The 25,244-nt window shown below is 48.0% G+C and overlaps 1 protein-coding gene across 7 annotated transcripts in view; it reads left to right on the top strand.

The window, feature by feature from the left end:
- Nucleotides 1-25,244, top strand: part of LOC146351612 (major facilitator superfamily domain-containing protein 8-like) — a 76,060-nt gene that overhangs the window by 23,605 nt on the left and 27,211 nt on the right. For 4 of the 7 annotated variants that reach the window (XM_084847631.1, XM_084847630.1, XM_084847628.1 and 1 more), the window contains 2 exons: nucleotides 1,581-1,711; nucleotides 5,034-6,350. In XM_084847631.1, the coding sequence (XP_084703757.1) occupies nucleotides 1,581-1,711; nucleotides 5,034-5,123 (221 nt within the window). In that variant the 3' untranslated portion in view covers nucleotides 5,124-6,350. Of the gene's footprint in view, nucleotides 1-1,580; nucleotides 1,712-5,033; nucleotides 6,351-25,244 lie in introns of those variants that run through there. The other 3 variants (XR_014789635.1, XR_014789636.1, XR_014789634.1) reach the window with 1 other exon arrangement.

The following is a 25,244-nucleotide window of genomic DNA, read 5'->3' as shown; positions in this document are numbered from 1 at the left end:
CTGTATACTGCCCTGAAATCCATTTTTGGATGAAAGCATGAGCTACGCATTCTTAAATGAATGAACATACCAGTAAATCTCCCTCTACTGCAGAACGCAGTGTCTTATTTCCTCCTGGATTTCGATTTCTCTCAGCGGCTGTTGCTTCCGGATCAGGCTGCACTTTCCTGGGTCCTGTTACTGTCCTACTTTGCCCTTTTGAGCAGAGCTTGTTTTTTGCTGGCATTGGATTGCTCTGTGGCCTGTTTTTCTGAAAAATGTGTCTCTTAAGGCTCCCACCTCTGAGCAGCAATGTGCTGTTGTGTGACATCCCTTGCAAAGATGGGAAGGTGGCTGCTTCTTCCCTTCTCCCTCCCTCCCTCCCTCCCGCCCTCCCTTGCCTAGCTGTGTGTTTTAGTACTTTGTCAAGTACTGAAGGGCAATTGCAGGTTTGGTTTTGCCAGTGCTCGGGTAGAAAGCTGCCTTATACTGAGTCAGAAGGTGGGTGGGTTCATCTAGCCCAGTATTGTCGACGCTGACTGGCAGCAGCGGCTCTCCAGGGTTTCAGGACCTGCTGCATGCAAAGCTACAGCCCGTGAGCTACAGGTATAGCTGCTCCGGGTGCAGTAAGGCTGGAAGAGCAGCAAGGGCTTAGACTGAAAACCAGTCATGATTAACTTCAGTCCTACTGATTGAAATGGGTCTACTCCAAGTATGACTAAAATGGGCCCCAACCCAGGATACCCCACTATAGTGAGGACAACTGTGAATGGGTGGCATAAAGACATAAGAAGAGGCCTGCTGAATCAGACTAGAGGCCTCTCTGGTCCAGCGTTCTGTTCCCACAGTGAGTAACCAGATGTCCCACTGGGAAGCCCACAAAGAGGCCCTGGGTATGTGCCCAGGCTGCTGCTCTCCAGGTGCTGCTCAGTGTAGATCGGCAACTTCAAGGCCCCTGCCCCCCTTTCTTACAGTTCTTTACCTTTAAACCAGATTTGGGCTGGACAGCCATTCAAGGAAAGCAGGGATGGGCAGAAGGTAGATCTCCAGATATGTGGGACTACAATTCCCAGAAGCCCCTGCAGTATGACCAGTGGTCAGGAATGCTGGGAGTTGAAGCCTGAAACATCTGGAGATCGCCTTCCTGCCGACCCCTGAAATAGAGGACACATTGCCTTTAAACAGAGGACTGCCCTCAGTAAAGCATGACAACCCTTTTATCTACGTATTTACCTAAATTATTTTTAGGCTGCCTTTAAGGGTAAAACCCTCTCAAGGCGGGTATACAAACCAGACATGTGTTTTCTGCCTCCTCAGAGCGTCTCAGCCTTGTTCTCACAAGCACTGATTCCTGTTGCTCTGCCTAGATGTACTGCGATGTCTGTCTGTTCGGACTTGCAGAGCTCTTGGCTGCACCACACGATGGCGGCAGGGGAGTCGGCGATTGGTGCTTCATGGCCCAATGGAAAGCTGTGGGTCTTGCTTGCAGATGCCTCCCTCCAGCTCCCCTCCCAGTCTTAACATGATCATGGTAGTGATCTGAGCAGGTATGGGAGATGTGGCACACCTTATACTTACCCCCTTCTGTGTTCCTTCTGCAGGGTTCAGCCAGGGTCTCCGTCGATCTGTAGGGGGAGTTGCAACTATCCTTGGTCCTCTGTGGGCTGGAGGCTTGACTGCAAACCTTTCCATCATGCTGGGAGTGGTGATGGGGCTGCTGAGCTTGCTGATGGTGAGTGTCCAGGGTCTCCAACATGGTGCTGCGATGCCCGCCAGGAACCCTACCCCTCGCAGTTTTTATTTCCTTTCTTAAGATTGAAACATGGTCTTAAAACCTTTTTTAAAAAACTGGGAGACTGGTGTGCTGCAACACAAAGGGCTGCCCTCCAGCACCAGCTTTATTTGGGTCCAAAAGAGTGCATTTGTGTTTTGGTGCTCAGACCCCACATCTGCCTTGTACTCAGATTCTTGGGGCAAGTTCCTTTTCTTTCAGTGTCACCAACTTGGCTTCTGAGAAATGAGAGTTTTGTGCCCAGCATGGCAGCCATTTTATGAATGGGCAAGGTGCCTCCATGGCAGCTATTTTGAGAGAGCACCCATGGCACTCTCAGACATCCAGATGTGCCAACAACTCCCCCCCCCCAAGTTGGGGACCTCTGGCCTGAGCGTAATTTTCTGTTTTATTTTATAATTTATTACATTTATATCCCACCTTTCTTCCATCATGGAACTCCAGGTGGCTACATGCAGTTCCCAGGTGGTGTCCTCTCCAAGCACTGACCAGACCCAGACCTGCTTAGCTTCAGCAAAGTGGCTGCCTCATGTGCCTTCAGACCATGTCTTGGGACCATGTCTCTGCGCCCCCCCCCCCCAGTCTTTTCCCAGACTTCTTGGTGCCTACCAGCCTCGCTAGGTTTTTATATTCTGAAATTGGTGGGGGCACGTGGTCTATTTCCCGAATTTGGGAAACAGTTCTGGAAAAAGGCTAGTGAAGTCAAATCAGGGGGATGCAGGATGGGGGCAGGTGTTTTCCCAACCATGCAACCTAAGGGATTCCGATTTATTTTATTTATTTATTAGATTTATTAGGCTCTTGAGCATGGAAAGGAACACACAATCAGTGTGCATCCCACTGAAAGCAGAGCACTGCAAATGGACAGCATACACACACACATACATGCACATTAGACTGCAATAGTGGCTGAGTTCTGTGTGCCATACCCAAGCTTGACATCCCACGCTGCCCATCACGCATGTCCTGAGTGGCAGCTCTCGCCATTGGAGCTGAAGAGGCCAGTCTGAGATCTGGGCTCCTGAGCTATGTCTGCCGCCTGCTTGACCCCGAATTTGATCTGTACTGACTGGAGAGGGATGCTAAACAATGGTCAGAGAAGTGCAGCTCTGTCCCCAATCCCAGATAGGTAAAGGCTGCCTTTGCCAATGCAACTCTGCAGCAGGGGTGGGCAGAAAGTAGATCGCCAGATGTTTTGCACTTCAACTCCCAGCATTCCTGAGCATTGGCCATGCTGGCAGGAGCTTCTGGGAATCAAAGTACAAAGCATCTGGAGATCTACCTTCCGCCCACCCTTGCTGTCTAGGCCTCCAGGAGAAACCGTCATTCACACACTAGGTAGGCCTGAAGCAAGCCAACGCATGTTTTTAAAGTATCCCTCAAAGAAATTGGACAATGGCTGGTGAAAATTATTGTAGAAGTAATTATTATTCTATCAGTGACATTGTTAACCTCAGTCACAGGTTGCAGGCGGTACTCAAGTGTAACTGACCAGCACTTGTGACTATAAGATTGTGAGCCTAGAGACAAAGGGCATCTGGGGAGGTTGCTCTTAAACCAGCAGATGGGTTTAGTGGAAAAAAGTCCTACAACTCCCAGCATTCCCCAGCCAGCCTGGCCGGGAAAGGCCGGGAGTTGTAGGATTTTTTTTTCCCCATCTAAACAAGCATAGGATTGCGCTCTAAGACTTGAATAAAAGAATTCACCCACTATAGATGCCCTGGGCTCTCCGCATGAGGCGCCTGGGTGTACTTGAATTCCCCACAAAGCCCTGGAATGACGTTGCATGGGGCAAGCGATGTACAAGAACATTGCGTTTGTTTGAACTTCTCCCATTTGCACCGTGTGAGTGCATTTTGCAGGCAAAGCTCGCATATTGCTGAGCTTGTGATCACGACATGCATATCTGAGAAAAATATGCACTTTAAAAATGTGGGTTTTCAGAAAGAAAAGCACATTTTCACACTTTAGCCAATATGGGTGGGGGGAAGTATACTTTGGGCTCCTGATTTTTAAATAAATGTTTGTCTAAATGCACATTTTCCCCGTTTGAATAACAACAAAATGCTTGCAGTTGGGAATGGGAACAAGGTGGACCGAGTTTTGAGGTGGGTCTAGGAGATCCTCAGAGAGCTCAAGCCTTCCTCATTTTCCCATCCCTACATGGGGCATTCTGGGAAAACAAAACGGCAGCTCCCAGCCACTGTTTGAATGCTGCTGCCACTGCAGGGCCAGTGTCAAGGGTAGGCATGCTTGGGCAACTGCCAAGGGCCCACACCCCAGCAGGGGCCCACTGACAAGGGGCGTGCTTGTTCACCTGCCTCTTGTTCTAGCCCAGGTGGCAGTGAGAAGGAGGAGCGGCAGATGCCGCTGCCTCTTGCTCACTGGCTCTCTGCCTGGCAAGCAAGCAAGCAAGCAGTAGCAATGATGAGAAAGAGGAGGAGGAGCAAGATCGGCTGCTGGCAATGATGGGGAGAAGGCAGACTCACCGAGGAGAGCGGGGCCACTGAGGGTGCCTTTCCCAGAGGCTCCCAAAAACCTGGTGCTGGCACTGTGCTACTGCCTGTGCTACTGCCAAGCAAACACGTTGCATCAACATAAGAGGCGGCCCTCCAGGGTCCTTTGCTCCAGGCCTCCTCGAGCTGACCCTGCCACCTATGCATACCTCAGGCTTAGCTTAGTAGAGGTAGAGCATGAAAGCGTTGCACCGAAGGTGTCACAGGAATGGGGGTATGTGGTAGGGGTGTACGAAACCCCGCATACCTGGCTCCACCGGGTTCCACAGGTGGGGGGAGGTGATCCGTTCCTCCCCCCTGGAATCCTGCCCGGCCGGCTCCGCTCCGTGGCCAGGCCTCAGAGCCGCCCACCGGGCCAAACTGCAGCAGGGCCTCCAGCCGCTGCCGGGCTGCTGCGGACGCAAATGGCGTCCTGCGTAGGGGCTCCGCAGTGGGGTGGGGGGCTCCGTTCTGCCACAGATTCTGGGAGGCCGAATTCACTGGAATTTGGCCCCCCTGGGATCCGTGGCGGAATTCTCTATCATCCCTAGTATGTGGAGTGATTGGGAGAGGTGGGTGGCATCGGGAAGTTATTCTGTCAAAGAGTTAAAGGCACATCTCCAGGGCTCAGCCCAACTGGTGAAAATTGAAGTCCTGGGCCCAACGTCAGATCTGGTCCCTGCTCATCCTTCTCTCACCCTGCCTCAGTGCTGCTCTGCTCCGTGTGCTGACAGCCTGCTTCTCTTTTTTCTCCCCCTCTCTCACAGATTATGGTGGGGCTCTCGTATACCTACCTTGTAGAGCCGCCCAGAGGGTACCTGTCTCCGGGGATGTCCCAAGAGGAATACAGCTCATGAGAGACCTCCGGGTTGGAGGTGCGTTGGAAGAAATGGAAAAGCTCATGCACCCCCAGGTGAGAAAGAGAGAGCGCAGCGGCCTCCTCCCGGCTGTGCGGGGTGCACTTGGCTTTTACGCTCCAGGAGCCAAATGGGGCCCGGAGAAGCTGGCAGCAGAATCATCCGACGTGGAGATGGAGGAGTCGGCGATGGATTGCTTTGGTCTCGTTGTGCTTCCAGACTAACTCTGCACGGTATTCTGCATTCTTGAACAGCCTTATCCAAGCTGGGGCCCTCCAGATGTCTTGGACTACAACTCCTATAATCTCACAGCCAGCTGGCTGTGGGATTATGGGAGTTATAGTCCAAGACATCTGGAAGGCCCCAGGCTGGAGAAAGCTGTTCTTAAGTGTCTCTTCTCATTCCTTCATACACTCATATACACCCCTCTGTGTTTTAATCCTTCTTGGATGCAAGACAAGGGTGAATGTGAACCCCCCCAGGCTGGGCAGAAAGACACTTGACGGTCGTGTTCCTTTTTGCAGTCGGAATGAATGATCACCTAGTTTTAGCTAATAAAAGTCTTTAAATTGCTTGACTGACGGGGGGGGGGGGGGGAATGCAAGGGGCAGCTCCCCTCCCTAAATCTTAATTGTGAGAATTGATTTTTTTTGTTCCTCGCAAATCCATGCATGGTGCTCGTTAATATGCACACACTTTTTCCTTAAAATATCCTTTCGCTTGCCTTTCTGTCCCATTTGAGGACTTGGCTTATGGAAGGCTACTGAAGCCAGGCGTCAAGGATAGAGGAAAAGGTTTTGCAAAGATGCCGGCCGGCTATAAACCAGGAGGTTGAACCTACGGAGTTGATTTATACCAGTTCAGATTATTGCTTCATCTAGTTCAGTATTGTCGACACCAGCTGGCAGTATCTCCTCAGGGTCTTGGGCAGATGCTGGGGATTGAACCTGCAACTTTCTGCATGCAAAGCATGTGCTCTGCCCACTGAACTACAGCTCTCTCTGTTAGGGATGTGCGAAATATTAAGACTCACTAAAGTTCTCCACATTCCACCTTGAAGTTCGTTTCGACTTGAGTCCGTATTGGATTGCGAGCTTTATTTTTTTCTTTTCTCATGAAAATCTATATTTCTATGTTTTCCAAAAGTACACAATTGTGTGCTTTTTTGAAATGTACACGTTTATCTCCCATTGATTAAACAGTATTTGTGTGCATTTTTCCAAAGTACATATTTTTCAGGTGCATCTTTCCAAAGTACAACTTTTTCCAGGTGCATTTTTCAAATGTATGCATGCAGTTTAACCATTTTTTGAGGGAGTCCACGAATCACACTGCAAGCTCGGAAATGTACTGTGGACTTTGACCACAGACTGAGTCAGTCCAGAAGATGCGAACTAGGAAATACCTTACAAAAAACAAACTGAAATGAATTTCTCATAAGCCCTACTCCATATTATTATTATTACTATTTCTGATATTTATGTATAATAAAATCCCTAAGTGGTTCACATATAAATATTAAGATCACCTTTAAAATACAGTATTAAAAAACAGTGTTAAAAACAATTCCAATTAGAATCATAGAATAGTAGGGTTGGAAGGGGCCTACAAGGCCATCAAGTCCAATGCCCTGCTCAATGCAGGAATCCAAGTCAGAGCATCCCTGACAGATGGCTGTCCAGCCTCGTCTTGAATGCCTCCAGTGTGGGAGAGCCCACCACCTCCCTACGGAATTGGTTCCATTGTATTGCTCTAACAGTCAGGAAGCTTTTCCCTATGTTCAGCCAGAATCTGGCTTTCTGTAAGTTGAGCCCATGATTCCGTGTCCTGCACTCTGGGATGATCAAGAAGAGATCCTGGCCTTCCTCTCTGTGACAACCTTTCAAGTACTTGAAGAGTGCTATCGTATCTCCCCTCAGTCTTCTCTTCTCAAGGCTAAACATGCCCAGTTCTTTCAGTCTCTCCTCACAGGGCTTTGTTTCCAGTCCCCTGATGATCTTTGTTGCCCTCCTCTGAACCCTCTCGAGTTTGTCTGCATCCTTCTTAAAGTGTGGTGCCCAGAACTGGACACAGTACTCCAGATGAGGCCTAACCAGTGCTGAGTAGAGGGGAACGAGTACTTCATGGGTTTTGGAAGCTATGCTTCTATTAATGCAGCCCAAAAGAGCATTTGCCTTTTTTGCAGCCACATCCCATTGTTGGCTCATATTCAGCTTGTGATCGACAACAATTCCAAGATCCTTCTTGCTTGTAGTGTTGTTGAGCCACGTATCCCCCATCTTGTAACTGTGCATTTGGTTTCTTTTTCCTAGGTGCAGAACTTGGCTTTTATCCCTATTAAATGTCATTCTGTTGTTTTCTGCCCAGTGCTCCATTCTATCCAGATCACTTTGAATTTTGTTTCTGTCTTCCAAAGAATTAGCTATCCCGCCCAATTTTGTGTCATCTGCAAATCTGATCAGTATTCCCTGCACCTCCTCCTCCAAGTCATTAATAAAAATGTTGAAGAGCATCAGATTTGTCTGGCAGGACTTGTTTTTGACAAATCCATGTTGGCTTCGAGTAATCACTGCATTGTTTTCAAGGTGCTTCCAGATGGATTGCTTTATCATCTGCTCCAGAATTTTCCCAGGGATTGATGTCAGACTGCCTGGTCTGTAGTTTCCAGGTTCCTCCTTTTTACCCTTTTTGAAGATAGGGACAACATTAGCCCTCCTCCAGTCATCTGGCACTTCCCCTGTCCTCCATGATTTCTCAAAGATAATAGGCAGTGGTTATGAGAGTTCTTCTGCCAGTTCCTTTATTACTCTAGGGTGCAGTTCATCGGGCCCTGGAGATTTGAACTCATTCAAAGTAATTAGGTGTTCCTTGACCATATGCCTGTCGATCTCAAGCTGCAATCCTGCCCCTTCAGCCTGTACTTCACCTTTGCCAGGGGGGTCATAGACCCTCTTTTGGGAGAAGACTGAGCCAAAGTAGGAATTGAGCACCTCTGCCTTTTCTTTGTCATCTGTTATTGTTTTGCCATCCTTATTTAATAGTTGAACAACCATTTCTTTCCTCTGCCTTTTACTACGCACGTAGCTGAAGAAAGCCTTTTTGTTGCTTTTAGCATCCCTCACTAACCTCAGCTCGTTCTCAGCTTTAGCCTTCCTGACATCATCCCTGCAATTCTGTGTTACCTGCCTGTACTCTTCCTTTGTTACTTGGCCTTCTTTCCACTTCCTATATGTGTCGTTTTTTTTTTTTTAGGTCATCTCTAAGCTTTTTGTGAAGCCACATTGGCTTCTTCTGTTGTCTTCCACCTTTTCTTCTTGTTGGAATTGTTTGTAATTGTGCCTTGAGAATTTCCTTTTTTTAAAAGCTCCCACCCATCTTGGACTCCTTTTCTCGTTAGCGTCGCTTGCCATGGGACCTTACTGTTCATTGTTCTGAGTTTATTAAAATCAGCTTTCCTAAAATCCAGGGTGCGCGTTTGACTACACTCGGCTTTTGCTTCCCTTAGAACCAAGAACTCAAGTACAACATGGTCGCTTTCCCCCAGAGTTCCTGTAACTGCTACTTTATCCACTAAGTCATCTCTTTTGGTTAGGATCAAGTCAAGGATAGCTGATCCTCTAGTTCCTTTGTCTACTTTCTGTAGGAGGAAGTTATCCGCCGCACAACTCAGGCATTTCCTGGAGGGGCCGTGTTTTGCAGAATTTGTCTCCCAACAAATATCCGGGAAATTGAAGTCCCCCATTACTACTACATCATGCTTCCTTAAAACATTGGCTATTTGCTTTTCAAAAGTTTCATCCTCATCTTCTCCTTGATTGGGTGGCCGGTAGTAGACTCCGACCACCAGGTTCCTTTTATTCTTTGCTCCATTTATTTTGATCCAGATGCTCTTGATGGGGCTACCAAACTCATCCTCCTGTATTTCTGTGCAGAGATATGTATTTTTCACCTACCGTGCAACCCCACCTCCCTTTCTGTTCCTCCTGTTCTTTTTGAACAAGTTATATCCTTCAATTGCTGTATTCCAGTCATGAGAGTCATCCCACCAATTCTCAGTTATACCTATTAAGTCATAATTTCCCTCCTGTATTTAAGAGTTCAAGTTCATTCGTTTTGTTTCCCATACTTTGGGCATTGGTATATAGACATCAAAGACCATGTGCTTCATAGTCTGGCTTTCTTCCTACATGTGTCTGAAGACTACTATTGGGCACTGTCAGAGCTGTTCTCTCCATTGCAGTGCATGTGCCTACGTCCATTGTTACCCCCAACTTTATATCTCCCTTCCCCGTAGGATTCAATTTAAAGCCCTCCTGATGAAGTTCTTCATGCTGTGGCCAAACACATTCTTCCCATCCTTTGTGAGGTGCAACCCGTCCCTTGCCAGCAGTCTGTCTTCCAGGAAGTATAGCCCGTGGTCCCAGAATCCAAATCTCTCTCGTCGACACCACCTTCATAGCCAGTCATTCACCCAGAGTATTTTTCTTTCCCTTTCTATCCCTCTTCTAACTACTGGAAGGATGGATGAGAAAACTATTTGGGCCCCAAAGTTCTTGAGTTTCCTTCCCAAAGCTTCAAAGTCTGACGTGATCTCTTCGTAGCTCCGCTTGGCAGTATCATTTGTTCCCACATGGATGAGAAGAAAGGGATACCTGTCAGTGGGCTTTATGAGTGCAGGCAACCTTTCAGTCACATCTCTAATTCGTCCTCCCGGGAGACAACATACCTGACAAAATATCCTGGTCCCTAGTTGTTTAGGGCTTTGTATGACAATAACATGACCTTGTACGTCGCTCGGCAGCGAATAGGCAGCCAGTGCAGTTCTTTTAACAGAGGTGTTACGTGAGCATAGCTGGGTGTCCCAGTGAGCCCCCTCGCTGCTGCATTCTGCACTAGCTGCAGCTTCTGAACCACGTGCAAGGGCAGCCCCACATAGAGTGCATTGCAGTAGTCTAACCGTGAGGTTACCAGTGCATGGATCACCAGAGCTAGGCTATTCCTATCCAGGAATATAACGAGAAAGCGGCCATGCCAATGTCATAGTTTGTATCGGCCTTCCGTAGCTATGCCAGCCTTCTCCAAGCTGGTGCCCTGGCAGTGTTGGACTCCCTGCGTCAGCTTTTTGCCACTCAGATTCCGCCTGAGCAGCCCGTCAGCATCTCCCACCTCAACAGGAGAGCGGGTCCGGCAGGAGTCAGAGCCGCGCTGTCTGCCTCTAACAGCCCTGCAGTTTTTCTCAGTGCACTTTTCTGTTTGAGGCAGCTGGGGAGGGTGGGCAAAAGCCCCGGAACAGAAGCAGAGCTAGAGCTGCTGCCTAAAGAGGCAGGGCTGCTCTGTAGCCTGTGACCCACCAAACCTACAAGCAAAATATCATTTGTTTAGCCGAACAGTGGATGGCGCTGTTTGGGTCATGGGCTATGGAACTCCCCCATCGCTTTTCACAGACCTCTTCTGCTTGTGTGGTTTCTCTGCCAGGTACTCCCTTTCCTGTACAAAGCCAGTACCTCTGAATGGCCCCGGTGCCTTGCTGGTTCAAGAGAACTGGTAGGATGCCCCCCGTACCCTGCAGCCAACCAGCACCTTGCTTTTGTGAGTTTCAACTGGGGCACAGTGAAGTTGAGTTGAACTGCTGACATTGGTTCAAAAGCAGGAGAGCATCCAAAATAGACCCAGAAATGGGTCTCAAGATAACGTCTCAAGATGCTGGAACAGAAGTTTTCTTTGTAAAAAAAATTAAAAAGGGCTTTTTTTTTACAAATAAAATCTTTGTTCCAGCTTCTTGAGATGTTTCTCTTCCATTCATGAATCTGTTGACACTGAGCTCTTTGGTCAGTTAGTTTGACCACTTTAGTTGGACCTCTTCAGACTAAGCGATTTGAACCCTTGATCCACGGCCAACGCTGCCTTAGAGGATCCTTTTCACAATGTAGATTGAGCTGGGATTGCCAAATGACCAGAAAATAGTGGCCTGGTGTGCTCTTGTGTCTCTCATACCAGCTTGGCCTGCAGGGTTATTCATGACATGGTGATGCACAGTGATCACATGCAGGCTTAAGCTTACATTGAAAGCCCTGGAGCAGAGGCACAGGAAAGTTGGCTACCTTTCAGGTTCCCGGCTTGCACCTTAGGGCTGAGGTGGGCTGCCATAGTTTCCATTAAAACAAGTGACTTGTTTATACAATGGGGTGGTGGTGCAAGAAATGATTAAGGTGGTCTACAGTACATCAAATAATTAAACCTGTGTATAGCGTAGAAAAAGCAGCAGTCGAATCCTGATTAAAATCTATATCCTGGAGAGGCCCACTGGAATAAAGTCCATTGTTGAACAGAAAGCAGCGATGGAGCCAGGTCTCGCCTGGCCATGAGAGGAGGCAATGGTGTAACTGTTTAATAGGTATGAATTCAACCCATAACTTTGCTGGCCAGTTGTGGGCCAAACAAGACGTGACAGGGAAGGGCGGTATATATGTTTCGTGCCTCTCTATGTGTGCAGGGCTGGCCTTCAGGTCTGAGGTGCCCCTTGGCAAAGCGCCCCCTGGAGCATGCCTCCTACATCAATGCTCCCCCAGGTGTGCTTACCTGGTGTCTTTAGTGGCACTTCAATCGCCGTTGGTTGGGTCCGGGAGCTGCCATATTAATTTCCTGCAACACCCTGGATGCAGCATAATTGCAGGGCACTCTGAGAAATCTAAATGGTGATTTCCAGCTCCAGCGCCCTGGCGTTGCAGGGGCCACTAGGATAAGAACTTCTTGTGGGCAGGGCAGGCATCAGTGGAGGGCCCTGCCGCAGTCCTGGGCATTGTCTGAGAACATGGCGTGCTTGCAATGTCCCCAGCTCTGTATTGTATTAAGGTCTAAGAAAGACTCCTGCCCAAAGGAAAGTCTCTGCTAGCTAGTTCATCTCTGACTGCTAGGATCCAACTACAGCAGGCCTGGCTAGCAGATCTTTGATCTCTCTGCCCACAGTGTAAGCATATACATTTCTTATACTTGAACACAATACCGAGCTCGGGGCAGCACAGAGCTCATGCTGGGCCTGTAATAGTTTCCCCCCTGCTAGGAGTATACAGTCAGGGCCAGAAATATTGGAGCAAGGATAACTGTTTTGGCAGTTGGCCTCTGCACACCACCACATTGAAGTTGAAAGGAAACACACCCAGATGGGAGCGAAGTCGGGACTTTCAACTGTAAAGTGAAAAGTGCCCCACTTTTGTCAAGCCCCTTGAATTACAGCTGAAAGTCCTGACTTCGCTCCCATCTGGGCGTGTTTCCTTTCAGCTTCAGTGTGGTGGTGTACAGAGGCCCACTGCCAAAACAGTTATCCTTGCTCCAATATTTCTGGCCCTGACTGTAGTAGTTGGGGGTGGGCAGTGACTTCATTCTGGAAAAGGGTCCCCCCCCAGTGTAGCACCCCTTACCCAATTCTCTCCCACCCCTGTGGCTGCTTTTTAAGCTTTTTAAGCTTTTTTTTTTTTAAACACAACTGCTAGAGATCTGATCAGGGATGCCCCACCAAATTGCCAACCACCTTCCCGAAGGTATAAAGCAGCCTTCGCCAACCTGGTGTGGCCCAACGCATCTGGGAGATGCCAGGTTGGGGAAGGCTGGTAAAGCCATATTGCCTGCACCATACACAGCTGTTTTAAGAGTCATCGGTTTTCCCCCAAAGGTAAGAGGAATGAAGCAAAGAGGGAAGTGGGCAGCATATATGGCTGTTGAAGTGGTTCCTCTGATGAAACTGGTTCAGCTGCCCCTCAAGAAGTACCTCCACTTGGTCCATAGTGGGCCCCAAGACACGTCTTCTCTGTTTCCCGAATGACAGCCTTGTCTCCCTCCTTCAATCGGGTTAATGGATGCTAAAATAAATGTGCCACCATGTGGGTGGGGAGGTACCCTCAACTGCATATGGTGCCATTCAGATAGATCTGGGGTGGGCAGCTTGTGGTCTGCCAGGTGTTTTGGCCTACATCCCTCGTCAGCCTCAGCCAACATAGCCAATGGTGAGGGCTGATGGGAGTTGTAGGCCAAAACATCTGGAGTGCCAACAAGGTGCCCACCCCTGAGTGAAATGCAGTTCCGATTTGGATGGCTATCTGAGAAACAACCAGACGTCCTGATCCTATCGGTGCAAGGCATGCAGGTGTCCGAATTTGGACTGGAGCAAGAGAAGCCTTTGTTCACCTGGTAAGCCTGGCTTGACTCTCTCCTGCCTCTGCCATCCACGTGCAGGTGTCATTCTTACTGGTGCTGTGGCCCTCTGGCTGGCTTCTGGTTCCCACGTTGTTGCTCTCCTGCTGGGATGAGAAGAGCTCGCATGCATCCAAAAAGCAGTGCCTAGCCCAGTGTCTGGCTAGGGCTTCCATGTCTCCTCTCCTGCTGGCCAGATTTGCCTCGTCATCACCACCCTGGACTAGGACTTGCCCTAAGGGCAAGGAGTGCCCTTTTCTTTCCCGCTCTCCACAGCATCTCTTGTTTCCTTGCCCCTGTGGGGCCCAGCAAGCTCTTTTCTCTGGACTCTGGATGGGGGCTTGTGCAAAGCCACTGGACATCTGTGAAGGGCCTGCCAGGGCTGTTGAGCCACAAGAACCTTGCCCTACTCTTCTTCAACCCGACACCCTCCCAATGAGTTGGACTATGACTCCCATCAGCCCCAGTCATGCTGGCTGGGGATGATGGAAGTCCAACCCATCCGGAGGGCGCCAGGTTAGGGGAAGGCTGGTCTGCTTTTCCTCAGGTTTTCTTCTCCCATTGTCACTGTCCGTGGCCCCGGTTCTCTGCCCGCCTGGAAGGTCTATTGTCATCCAGTGCGAGATGCCTTGTTCCCTTGTGACACTGTGTGTGAGTGTGCACAGCATGACAAAGAAACACGGCTGGGTGGGGGGAGCAGGTGCCTGAGACAAGGAATGGCTTGGGGGGGCAGGGGGCGGGGGGGGGCTCAGTGAGAGGTGCCACAGCTCAATTGAGAAGTGTGGCTTCAGAACAGCCTTCCCTAAGCTGGTTCCCTCCAGGTGTTTTGGACTTCAACTCCCATTGGCCTCAACCAGCATGGGCAGGAATTCTGGGAGTTGTAGTCCAAAGCATCCAGAGGGTACTAGGTTGGGGAAGGGTGCTCTAGAACGTTGGCATGTTTAGTCTGCCTCTCTCCCCCTCCATCCAAGTTTTGTCTGTGTTGTGCTTTTGCTGGCAGCGGGGAGGGAGGCCGCGCCGGCTCCTATCAAAGGGCCGTTCGTTGCCTTTGGAGTCTGGTTATAGCTCCAGGCAGTGGAGGCTGGTGGCTCCGATGTCAGTGGGGCGGTGCATCCGCTCCGGGTTTCAGTCAGAACTCTAAAGAAGCGATCCAGAAGTTAATTCTGCTAATGGCCATCCCACTCCAGTGGCTACACATGAAATTTATAGGTTAGCTACTGGGGTGGGGCAGGCAGAGGAACTCCCCTGGTGGGCAGGAGTCTACCCATGGATACCAAGGGACTAGCCTTTAGCCACTCATTTATTGTTATTACAGTGTCGTTCCCAGAGAGCGTGGGACTGGGTAGGCACAGTCTCAGAGGAGTGTGCACAGAAGCACACACACTCATGCGCCAAGTATCTCTTGCTGCACACTAAAACAACATGTGTGTGGACACAGGCTATCTTAATCTTCCTCAACCTGCAGCCAGGCTGGGTTATCACCACCACCACTGTGGCCTCTCAAACGCAGTCATCTAAGTCTGCTAAGGATGTGCAGTGGTACCAGAAGCAGGGTTTTGGGAGTCCATGGGCAAGCCCCTCCTAGCAACATCGGAAGCTGCCTTCCGCTGAATCAGACCATAGGGCCATTTAGCCCAGTACTGTTGACAGTGACTGGCAGTGGCTCTCCAGGGTTTCATGAGGAACCCTGCCCTTCAAAACTGGCCACTGCATATGAGCACAGCCTTGCACATTAGTCCATAAATGTGACCAGTTGGGAGGCTGAAGTGTGTCTTCGAGGGTGGCTTACTACCAAACAGCTGTAAAAGAGCAGGTGTGTGAGCGGGGCGGCATATTTCCAGGGGAGAAGTGGCTGATGCCAGGGGAGAGCTGATCTTTTGTATCCCTCCCAACACTCTCCCCAAAGCCATGTTTCTCCAAGTCCAGCTGCAAGACCAGATATAAGCCCTGGGGGAGGAAGGAAGGGGAAATGGCTTGGAGGAGGGGAAAAAGCGATGGGCCGAGGCAGGGTCCAGTGCTTCCTCCTGCTCACCACGTCTCCAATGGAAATGGCTCCCTTGATGCTACAGTTTCACAGCCGTGTGGTGGCAACTCGCATTTCAAGACCTGCATCTGTTGGCATAATGTGACGGTCAGCCCTTGTCGACACTTTCCCTCCCTGCCGTTTGTGAATTCTGGCGATGGCCTTTGGTTAATCACGCAACCACATTGCTGTAATGAAGCCTGCTAAACCTGTCCACAGTTGTCTCTGTTAGGATCACATGACTCATCATGTGCCAGTGCACAATTCTTTCTGCCATTGTGTTTGGTTTTCATAGAATCATAGAATAGTAGGGTTGGAAGGGGCCTACAAGGCCATCGAGTCCAACCCCCTGCTCAATGCAGGAATCCAAGTCAGAGCATCCCTGACAGGTGGCTGTCCAGCCTCATCTTGAAAAATGAAAAGTGGGGAGAAAGGCAAGGGTGGCAGAAGTGGGGAGGGAGAAGGGGCTGCTTTACCCTTCCACCCCCCCTGAGCTGTTTTTCCACTTAAACTTGCCCCTCCTCCAAGTTGCTTTTCTCCTTGCAGTATGGCATCACATTTGAGAAAAGTTAGACAGGTGGCCCCACCGCTATGTGTCACGCAATACTGTTGTACCCAGCTGTTGGCCATGCTGGCTGGGGATGGTGGGAGTTGTCCAATATATTGGGAGGGCACCAGGTTGGGGGAGACTGTCCTATGTGGCATGGGGTTTAGCAACATGTGCTGATAATGTTGGTGTCAAAAAGAAACCTTTGAAATGGCTTCTCCCACTGGGCTTCTAGGCATTCCCATCATTCTGCTATAAATGGCTTGAACCACCTGGATGGTGAGCGGGAGCGGGGGCGGGGGGGACGACACTTCACACAAGCCGCCATTCATGTGGAGATCTCTCCTCATGGTCAGGGTTGAAATGGCCCCTGTACTGCTGTTTCTGTGTATGATTTTGGCTTTTAAAGATGTTGGCCCAGCATTCCATCTGTTATTTGTTTTTTTTGGGGGGGGGCATTTCTCCATCTGGGCTTGGTGTCCATCAGTATGACAAAAATAAATGCACATCTTACTGAAGCTGTTTGATAGAGATTTATTACGATGATGAAAGACTGGTTAGGCTGGGAAGCTCGGTGAACATATAAAACTGCCTTATCCTATGATGTCAGCTCATTAGTTGAGTCAGCCGGTGGCATTCCTGGGCAATGTCTGGTGGCCCAGAGCCTTAGTAGGGCCCACCATTGAGGCCTGCTCTGGATCGCCTTTAAAAAAAGAAAAATTGTCTTTCTGGTGGTGGCAGGCAGTGTCTTCAGAGCTGCCACCTAAATTTCCACAATACTCCTGACAAAAGTGTTGCCCCAGGGCATTGTGGGATAGAAAAATGGCTCCCAGCTGCTTCCAGGGGTATCGTTAAACTAGGAGGGGAGCTAGGAGGTGCCACCAGAGAGCAGTCACATTACAGGAGGGGGTCCACCAGGGGCCGCTTTTCCAAGAGCACCTTCAAACCCGGCTTCTGGCCTCATATCCCCTGCTCTGATCGGCAGTGGCTCTCCAGGGTTTCAGGCACTGGTTTTTGCCAGCCCTGCTCCCCGTCATCCTTTTAACTGGAGATGCCAGGGCTTGAACCCAGGGCCTTCTACATGCAAAGCATGTGCTCTGTCGCCAAGCTATGGACCCTCTCATAGCTGTCCTCTGGACCCCCTCCCCTAGAAGCTGTGTTCCTCCCAGCATGCTCCCTGCCCCAAACACAGACCTTCGTAGCAGTTGCTAAACTTGGCAGGTCCTGCCTTCTAGGCAACCAGCGGGTTACTAAATCCATGGATGGAGGGGGAACGGAAACGCAGCAGCAGGCCCTGTCCCAACCTCTGTGCCTTTGTGGACTCTGCTGCACAGAGCTTATGCACTGGGCTGCTTGAAGAAGAGTCAATGAATATGTGGAAGCCTGACTGGATCTAGGTTGCTGCTGCCTGTAAAACCTGTGGATGACGCTCCGGGAGAGAGCGCAGGACAGGAAGGCCTGGCGTGCTATGGTCCATGGGGTCACGAAGAGTCGGACACGACTGAACGACTGAACAACAACAACAAGCCACGAGAAGGTCATGACAGAGCAACCCTGTTCCAGCAGGGGGCGCTATGGCACCACAGATGAGAATATAAAGGATTAGGGAATGATAGCCAGGCAAAGGAGGGAGGGGTTGCTGAGCCAGGCTCTTGCTTTTCTATGGTTACACAAAAGGAAGGATGGGGTGGGCGAGAAGGAAAAGTGGATATGATATAGAACAATCATGTTAGATCCAGAAGCTCAAGGCAGCTGCCTTTTTAGTATCCCCCACCCCCACCCCATCCCATCCCACAATGGCTGGTGCACTGTGATAATCAAACAAGAATGATGCAAATTCAATCGACGTGTTGACCAAAATATGGATTATCTGCACCCCTCCAGCTCAAGGATCTGCCTGCTCCCCTTGGAGGTAAGGTGGATGCTCATGCACTGCTAAAAAAGAGGAAACACGTCACCCCCAAAAAGGCTTAAAAGAAGACACAGAATTGCATAAAAATCACATATTCTAATTTATAGGTATAGTTGCAAATTTGGAAATAATGACTAGAATTTAAATAGAAATACCATCCATCTCACCAGGGGTGTCGTTAAACGAGGGCTGACCTGGGCATGGGCCCCGGATCTTTTGGGCTGTTCCCTGGATCTTTTGAGCTGTCCCAATTGCCTTTTTCCTTTTTTTTTTTTTTACATTTTCCCATCGACTTGCATTGGGGGAAAAAAGGCCATAACCTTTTTAGTTTGTATGATAAATACATGAAATTTGGAGGTTTGGTAGCCCCCATGAAGGTGATTGAATATGCCAAATTTCAGGCAGTTATGTCCAGTGGCTTTTGTTGTACTCACAGGTAATGTTTGCTTTTTTCAAGAAAATGTGTCAAAGCAAAGAGCTATATATATATATTTGTGCTTCCACATACGTACATGGAATTTGGGGACCTGGCAGCCCCTATAGAGATGACTGAGTCTGCCAAAGTTCAGACAGTTAAGTGTAGTGGCTTTTGTGCTAGCCACAGGTAAAATTGGCTTTTTCCAGGAAAATCTGTCAAAGTAAAGAGCTATATTGGGGGGGTGGGGTTCCACATATGTGCATGGAATTTGGGGACCTGGCAGCCCCTATAGAGATGACTGAGTCTGCCAAAGTTCAGACAGTTAAGTGTAGTGGCTTTTGTGCTAGCCACAGGTAAAATTGGCTTTTTCCAGGAAAATCTGTCAAAGTAAAGAGCTATATTGGGGGGGGGGGTTCCACATATGTGCATGGAATTTGGGGACCTGGCAGCCTCTATAGAGATGACTGAGCCTGCCAAAGTTCAGACAGTTGGGTCCAGTGGCTTTTGCACTGTTGTTGTTCAGTTGTTAAGTCGTGTCCGACTTTTCGTGACCCCATGGACCATAGCACACCAGGCCTTCCTGTCCTCCGCTCTCTCCCGGAGTGTGCTCAAATTCATATTCATTACATTGGTGATGCTATCTAGCGATCTCATCCTCTGCTGTCCCCTTTTCCTTTTGCCTTCAGTCTTTCCCAGCATCAGGGTCTTTTCCAGGGAGTTTTCTCTTCGCAGTAGGTGGCCAAAATATTTCAGCTTCAGCTTGAGGATCTGTCCTTCCAATGAGCAGTCAGGGTTGATTTCCGCTAGGATGGACTGATTTGACCTCCTTGCAGTCCAGGGGACTCGTAAGAGTCTTCTCCAGCACCACAGTTCGAAAGCATCAATTCTTCGGCGCTCAGCCTTCCTTATAGTCCAGCTCTCACAGCCATATGTTACTACTGGGAAAACCATAGCTTTGATTATATGGACCTTTGTCGGCAAGGTGATGTCTCTGCTTCTTACTATGCTGTCTAGGTTGGCCATAGCTTTCCTCCCAAGGAGCAAGCATCTTTTAATTTCATGGCTACAGTCACCATCTGTGGTGATCTTGGAGCCCAAGAAAATAAAAACTGTCACTGCTTCCAATTCTTCCCCTTCTATATGCCAGGAAGTGATGGGGCCAGATGCCATGATCTTCGTTTTTTTAATGTTGAGTTTCAAACCAGCTTTTGCACTCTCCACTTTCACCCTCAACAAGAGGCTCTTGAGATCCTCTTCGCTTTCTGCCATTAGGGTGGTATTATCTGCGTATCTGAGGTTGTTGATAATTCTCCCAGCAATCTTAATTCCGACCTTTGATTCATCCAACCCGGCATTTCTCATGATGTACTCTGCATATAAGTTAAATAAGCAGGGCAACAATATACAGCCTTGTCGTACCCCTTTCCCAATTTTGGACGAATCGGTTGTTCCATGTCTGGTTCTTACTGTTGCTTCTTGATCCTCGTACAGGTTTCTCAGGAGACAGGTAAGGTGGTCTGGTACTCCCATCTCTTTAAGAATTTGCCAGAATTTGTTGTGATCCACACAGTCAAAGGCTTTAGCGTAGTCAATGAAGCAGAAATAGACGTTTTTCTGGAATTCTCTTGCTTTCTCCATGATCCAGCGAATGTTGGTGCTTTGATCTCTAGTTCCTCTGCCTCTTCGAAACCCAGCTTGTACTTCCGGTAGTTCTCGGTTCGCATACTGCTGAAGCCTAGCTTGTAGGATTTTGAGCATCACCTTGCTGGCATGTGAAATGAGTGCAACTGTACGGTAGTTTGAACACTCTTTGGCATTGCCCTTCTTTGGAACTGGAATGTAAACTGACCTTTTCCAGTCTTGTGGCCACTGTTGAGTGTTCCAAATGTGTTGGCATATTGAGTGCAGCACTTTAACAGCATCATCTTTTAGGATTTTAAATAGCTCGGCTGGAATATTGTCATCTCCGCTAGCTTTGTTGTTAGTAATGCTTCCTAAGGCCCACTTGACTTCACTCTCTAGGATGTCCGGCTCAGGTTCAGTGACTGCACTCTCATGGCTATCAGGGACATTCAGATCTTTCCTGTATAGTTCTTCTGTGTATTCTTGCCACCTCTTCTTAATCTCCTCTGCTTCTGTTAGGGCCCTGCCTTCTTTGTCCTTTATCATGCCTGCCTTTGCACAAAACGTTCCCTTGATATCTCCGAGTTTCTTGAAGAGTTCTCTAGTCTTTCCCATTCTATTGTTACCCTCAATTTCCTTGCATTGTTCATTTAAAAAGGCCTTCTTGTCTCTCCTTGCTATTTTCTGGAAATCTGCATTCAGTTGGGTATATCTTCCCCTTTCTCCCCTTGCTTTTCGCTTCCCTTCTTTCCTCAGCTACTTATAAAGCTTCATCAGACAGCCACTTGGCTTTCTTGCAAAGGAAACTTTACGCATGGCTAGGCTTTTGCGCTAGCCATGCGTAAAGTTTCCTTTTCTCAGAGTCTAAAACAAAAAGTAAAAACTGTCAAGTCACCCAGGGCATTAGACATCCTAATCAGAAGATGTTTAAGTTGACCATTAGGAGGTCACTATCCCTAATCTCTGGTGTAGGATTTTTTTTGAGGTGCAAAAAACCTCTCTCCCCCACTGTTCTTTTCTGCTCTTACATGCCCACTGTTGGGAGCTTGCCTGCAATTAAATTTTGAAGAGGGAGAAGGAAGGGAAGAAAGAGCTCCATGTGAAATACTGGTATTTCACACAGCATCAGATTTTACTGCCCCGAACTGGGACCTTTGGCTTCTGCAGAAGTTTAGTAGCTTCAGTGCAGCAAAGGATCCAATCAGCCTCCACAAACTTCTTTCTCCCTCTCCACTTTAATTTCTCCTAAATAGCTGTAGGACTCAAATAATCCCAAAGGGAGGGTTAGGACTATGTGGTGTCATGATCGTGAAAGTGCTGTGGCTTTTAAATAGGTTCTACAGTTTTAAAAAAGCTAGAAAAAGCCCTCAGCCACCTCACCTCATAAAGTTAATTTAAGTACATACAATCCTTGCAAACCCTGCACAGCCTCCTAAATTCCTCTGAAGTACCACCTTTCTGAAAGGAGCCACTTGGCTTAGGGAATTCTCTCTGCCCCCCCACCCCCGCGCACATTTCCAATCACCATTCTTTGTTTCTTCTTCCCTCCCCTTTCCTGTTCTTTCTTCCATTCTCTTCTTTATTCCACCCAGAGCATATCTTGGGGAACAAAGAGAATTCTCTTCGGTGGGCAAGAGAAGTTCTGAACTGTATTTGACTTTATACAAACAGACAAGAGGGTTGGTTTTTCTCCTTCTCACTCAAGTCTTTGAGAAGAGTGGGTTCACATGGTCACAGAGAAACAAATCTGGGGCTGGTTTGTTTGTCAGTTGCCATTATCCAGCAATAGGAAGGGCTGTAGCTCAGTGGTCGAGCGCCTGCTTGGCATGCAGAAGGTCGCAGGTTCAATCCCCAGCATCTCCAGGTAGGGCTACGAAAGAATCCTGCCTGAAACTTTGGAGAGCTGCTGCTGCCAGTCAGTGTCAACAATTCTGGGCTAGATGGACCCAGGGCCTGCCTCAGCGTAAGGCAGCTTCCTATGTTCCTATGAACGGAAAGCTTTAATTAAAAAAAAATAGGAGTTTGGGGTTTGTTTTTTAAGTGGAGGGGGGATAAATATTGCTAATTTATGCAATCCTACGTATGCTTACTCAGAAGCCCCGTTAAGTTTAATGAGGCTTACCCTCAGGAAAGTGTGCATAGGATTCCAGCACAAGTTACTTTTGCAGGGCGGTTTGCACCTTGATGTTCTGCATGTTTACTCAGAAATAAGTCCTGAGTTGTGAGCATGGTGCTGCAGGCTTAATACAGTGCCTACCCAATTTCATCTAATGAATTGACTACCCTTTCAGCTTTGCATGTTTTGCATGTTTTGTCATGTGTGTGTGTTTTTTCCATTTTGCATGAACTCTAGCTTCAGTGGTGAGGGAAAGACACTTAGTACATGCTTAGAGTTTCTCCATAACTTAGCCTTAGTTTTGAAAACAGACTCATTGGCTGAATCCTGGTGAAGTCTTGGCACAAATGAAGTTATGGGGAGGAAGATACAATGACAGCTTGTGCATAACAAGGAGGAGGGAGAGAGGAGTTGCACAAAATAAGACATCTTTTTTTATGAAGAGTTGCTGGAGGATGGTAGGATGAGGAGGGATGGTTGCATGGAGGGGAATAGAATTGGTTGGGGGATAATGTAAGTGCCCAGTGGTGAAAGAAAAACATTCTGCACATGCTCAGAGGCACTCTGTATTTAAGAACATAGGAAGAGCTGTGCTGCATCAGACCAAGGTCCATCTAGTCCAGCATTCTGTTTACACAATGGCCAGCCAGATGCCCATAGGAAACCCACAAGCAGGACATGAGTCCTGCACCTTCCCACCTCCTGCTAACATTGGTGAAATGTAAATAAATTCTAGTAATTCTAAATTTGCATGCATGTATATCCTTCAGAAACTTTGCAGGTTTCTTGCCTGGGGGACACCTCTAATGACCTGTGCATTTTCATACAAATTCACCCAAAAACTGTTGGGGGAGGGGTGAATGGAAGGGAAAGCAAATTACTCCCTCCCCCAAATTGGAGAACTCCCCTTCCACATGAACCGCTGCACCTATCTTTCTGAAACTTTGCTGGTTTCTTACTTAGTGACAACTGTAGGCTGTCTGTAATTTTCAGAACAATGTTCCACAAGGAACATAGGGAGATAAGTTTGTCTTCTTTTGGAGACCTCAAAAACCCTTGTGGCTATCATTCTGAAATTTGGCAGACATGATCTCCTGTGATGGGGCAATGAATCCTGAATTTTTTATCCAATTCTTCCAAGGAATAAAAATGCTATTGTCAGTTCTCTTTAAAAGAAAATCAAAATATAAACCCTGCACCTATTTTTCTGACATTGGGCAGGTGTAATCCCCTTCTAGGGGGCTACTATGCCTGAAATTATTATCCAGTTCTGACCAAGAGAAAAAAGTTAAGTTTTTTTTCTAATTTCCCATGGTAGTCAACAGGAAGCATAAAGACTCATTTTTCCAAACATTGACTCAGGTTTGGTGCTGAGCTGAAGGGATCCGACTACAAATTGGCCAGAGCAGAAGCGGGATGTTTTCCAAAATGCTGAATCAGGGTCTGAGTTGAAGTGGGGTGGGGGATCAGTGCACACTTCTTATGTATGTATGTTTGTAATCTGTGCACACACCACACACACACACACACATTAAATGTGCGCTTAGACTCGTGTGTGTGTGTGTGTGTGTGTATACACACACACACACACACACACATATATGCATGCAAATTTGTGTTATGGGCCTGTGCCCCGGATCTTTTAAGAACCTAGTAACGCCCCTGCATCTCACCCTAGGGGGAAAGACTGTGTCCAGGTGACCTGTTTGCCTGCTCCATATGCTGTCCAGACGCTAACTGCTGATGGGCATCTTCAAGGCCCCTGCACTCCCTTCGGAAGGTTATCTTTAAACCGCACTTGAAAGATGCCATCAAACAGAGGACTGTGTTTTGTAAAGTAGGACACCTGGCCACCCTATGAGGATGGAAAATTCTTTACATGGACTAATTGCAGGGGGTCAGGTTAGGAGATGTTCATACGAGGAGAGGAGGGTGTAGGCCTGATCCAAGTTGGCGGCTCCCTCATGATTTGACCCAAGAGTGTTGCAAGCCAGGTCCCCTTGGCCTTGAGTGAACAAAGGGGGCAGAATGGTCTTGGGGGCCTTCTCCCTTCTGGAGCCCTGCCGGGAGGAGTTTGCAGGATTCTCTCCACGTGATGTTGCTGTGTTGAGAATGTCTTATTTTCTCAGGCATCAGGGTGTCACCCTCTGATTCAGTGAAAGAAGTTTGTTGGATGGTGTAGAGTTGCTTTAGGGACCAGACGCAATGAGCTCCAGTCCCTTTAACTGTTGTATAGAAGGAGAGAGGGACATAACATGAGATGCTGGATAACTCAATTCTTTCTGTGTCCTTCATAAATTATGGAAATTGAGCAAATTTACATGATTTATCTAATTTCGTATAATTTATCATGCTTGCTATGCAAAAAAGGCAAGGAGCTGTGCAGGGCATTAAAATCCCGCCCACCCCTGCCCCCGCAAGATATTCTCAGTTGTCTCTCTGGCTTACTGAGGTTTCAGCAGACATTGCTAACATGTTTCAAAACATAAGGACTATAAACATGCTTTTTTAAAAAAAGAAAAGGAAGCTGACATTCAGCTCCATATCTACAAGCCCATCTATTCCCAAGAGCTCCCCTCCAATTTGTAGGGTTGATGTGTGTGTGCTGATGGTGCCGAGTGCATGCACTTTACTGAATTGCCTTTTGGAAATTGGCCTTTTCAATCATCTCCCTCTCCCTAAATACACCCAGGAACTAGAGGGTATTGGGTTCAGGTCCTGCCTTTGCCAGAAATTCATTGTTTGGCTTTGGACAAGTCACTAATTTTCAGTCTCAGTTCCTAATCTGTAAAATGGGAATAATAGTTGCTGCTCTTTACCTGAAACTAGGGAGGTCGGAAAAATCTGCAATGGATTCAAATGAGTTTGGATGCCTATGAATCTGACCTGCGGATTCCGCAGTGGACCAGGTTTTTCTGAGTTACATGGATTCCATGGACTTGTGGACCATTTTTTCACTTTTGGGGGGGATTTGCGCTAATTCACATTAGTGCTAATGCAAATTAACGCAAGTAGCATGAAATTGTGGTAAAACAATTTCTGATTCCATCAGTGAACAGACACTGCTAATTCACATTAGCGCTAATGCGAATTAACAGAAGTAGAAAGAAATTGTGGTAAAACAATTTCTGATTCCATCAGTGAACAGACACTGCTAATTCACATTAGCGCTAATGCGAATTAACAGAAGTAGAAAGAAATTGTGGTAAAACAATTTCCGATTCCATCAGTGAACAGATGATGGTAATTCACATTAGCGCTAATGCGAATTAACGCAAGTAGAATGAAATTGTGG

Source organism: Heloderma suspectum, chromosome 3 (assembly GCF_057233095.1).
Source record: "Heloderma suspectum isolate Gila_16-S chromosome 3, 16-S_ref, whole genome shotgun sequence".
Taxonomy (NCBI): domain Eukaryota; kingdom Metazoa; phylum Chordata; class Lepidosauria; order Squamata; family Helodermatidae; genus Heloderma; species Heloderma suspectum.
This window is presented reverse-complemented; position numbering and strand designations above follow the sequence as displayed.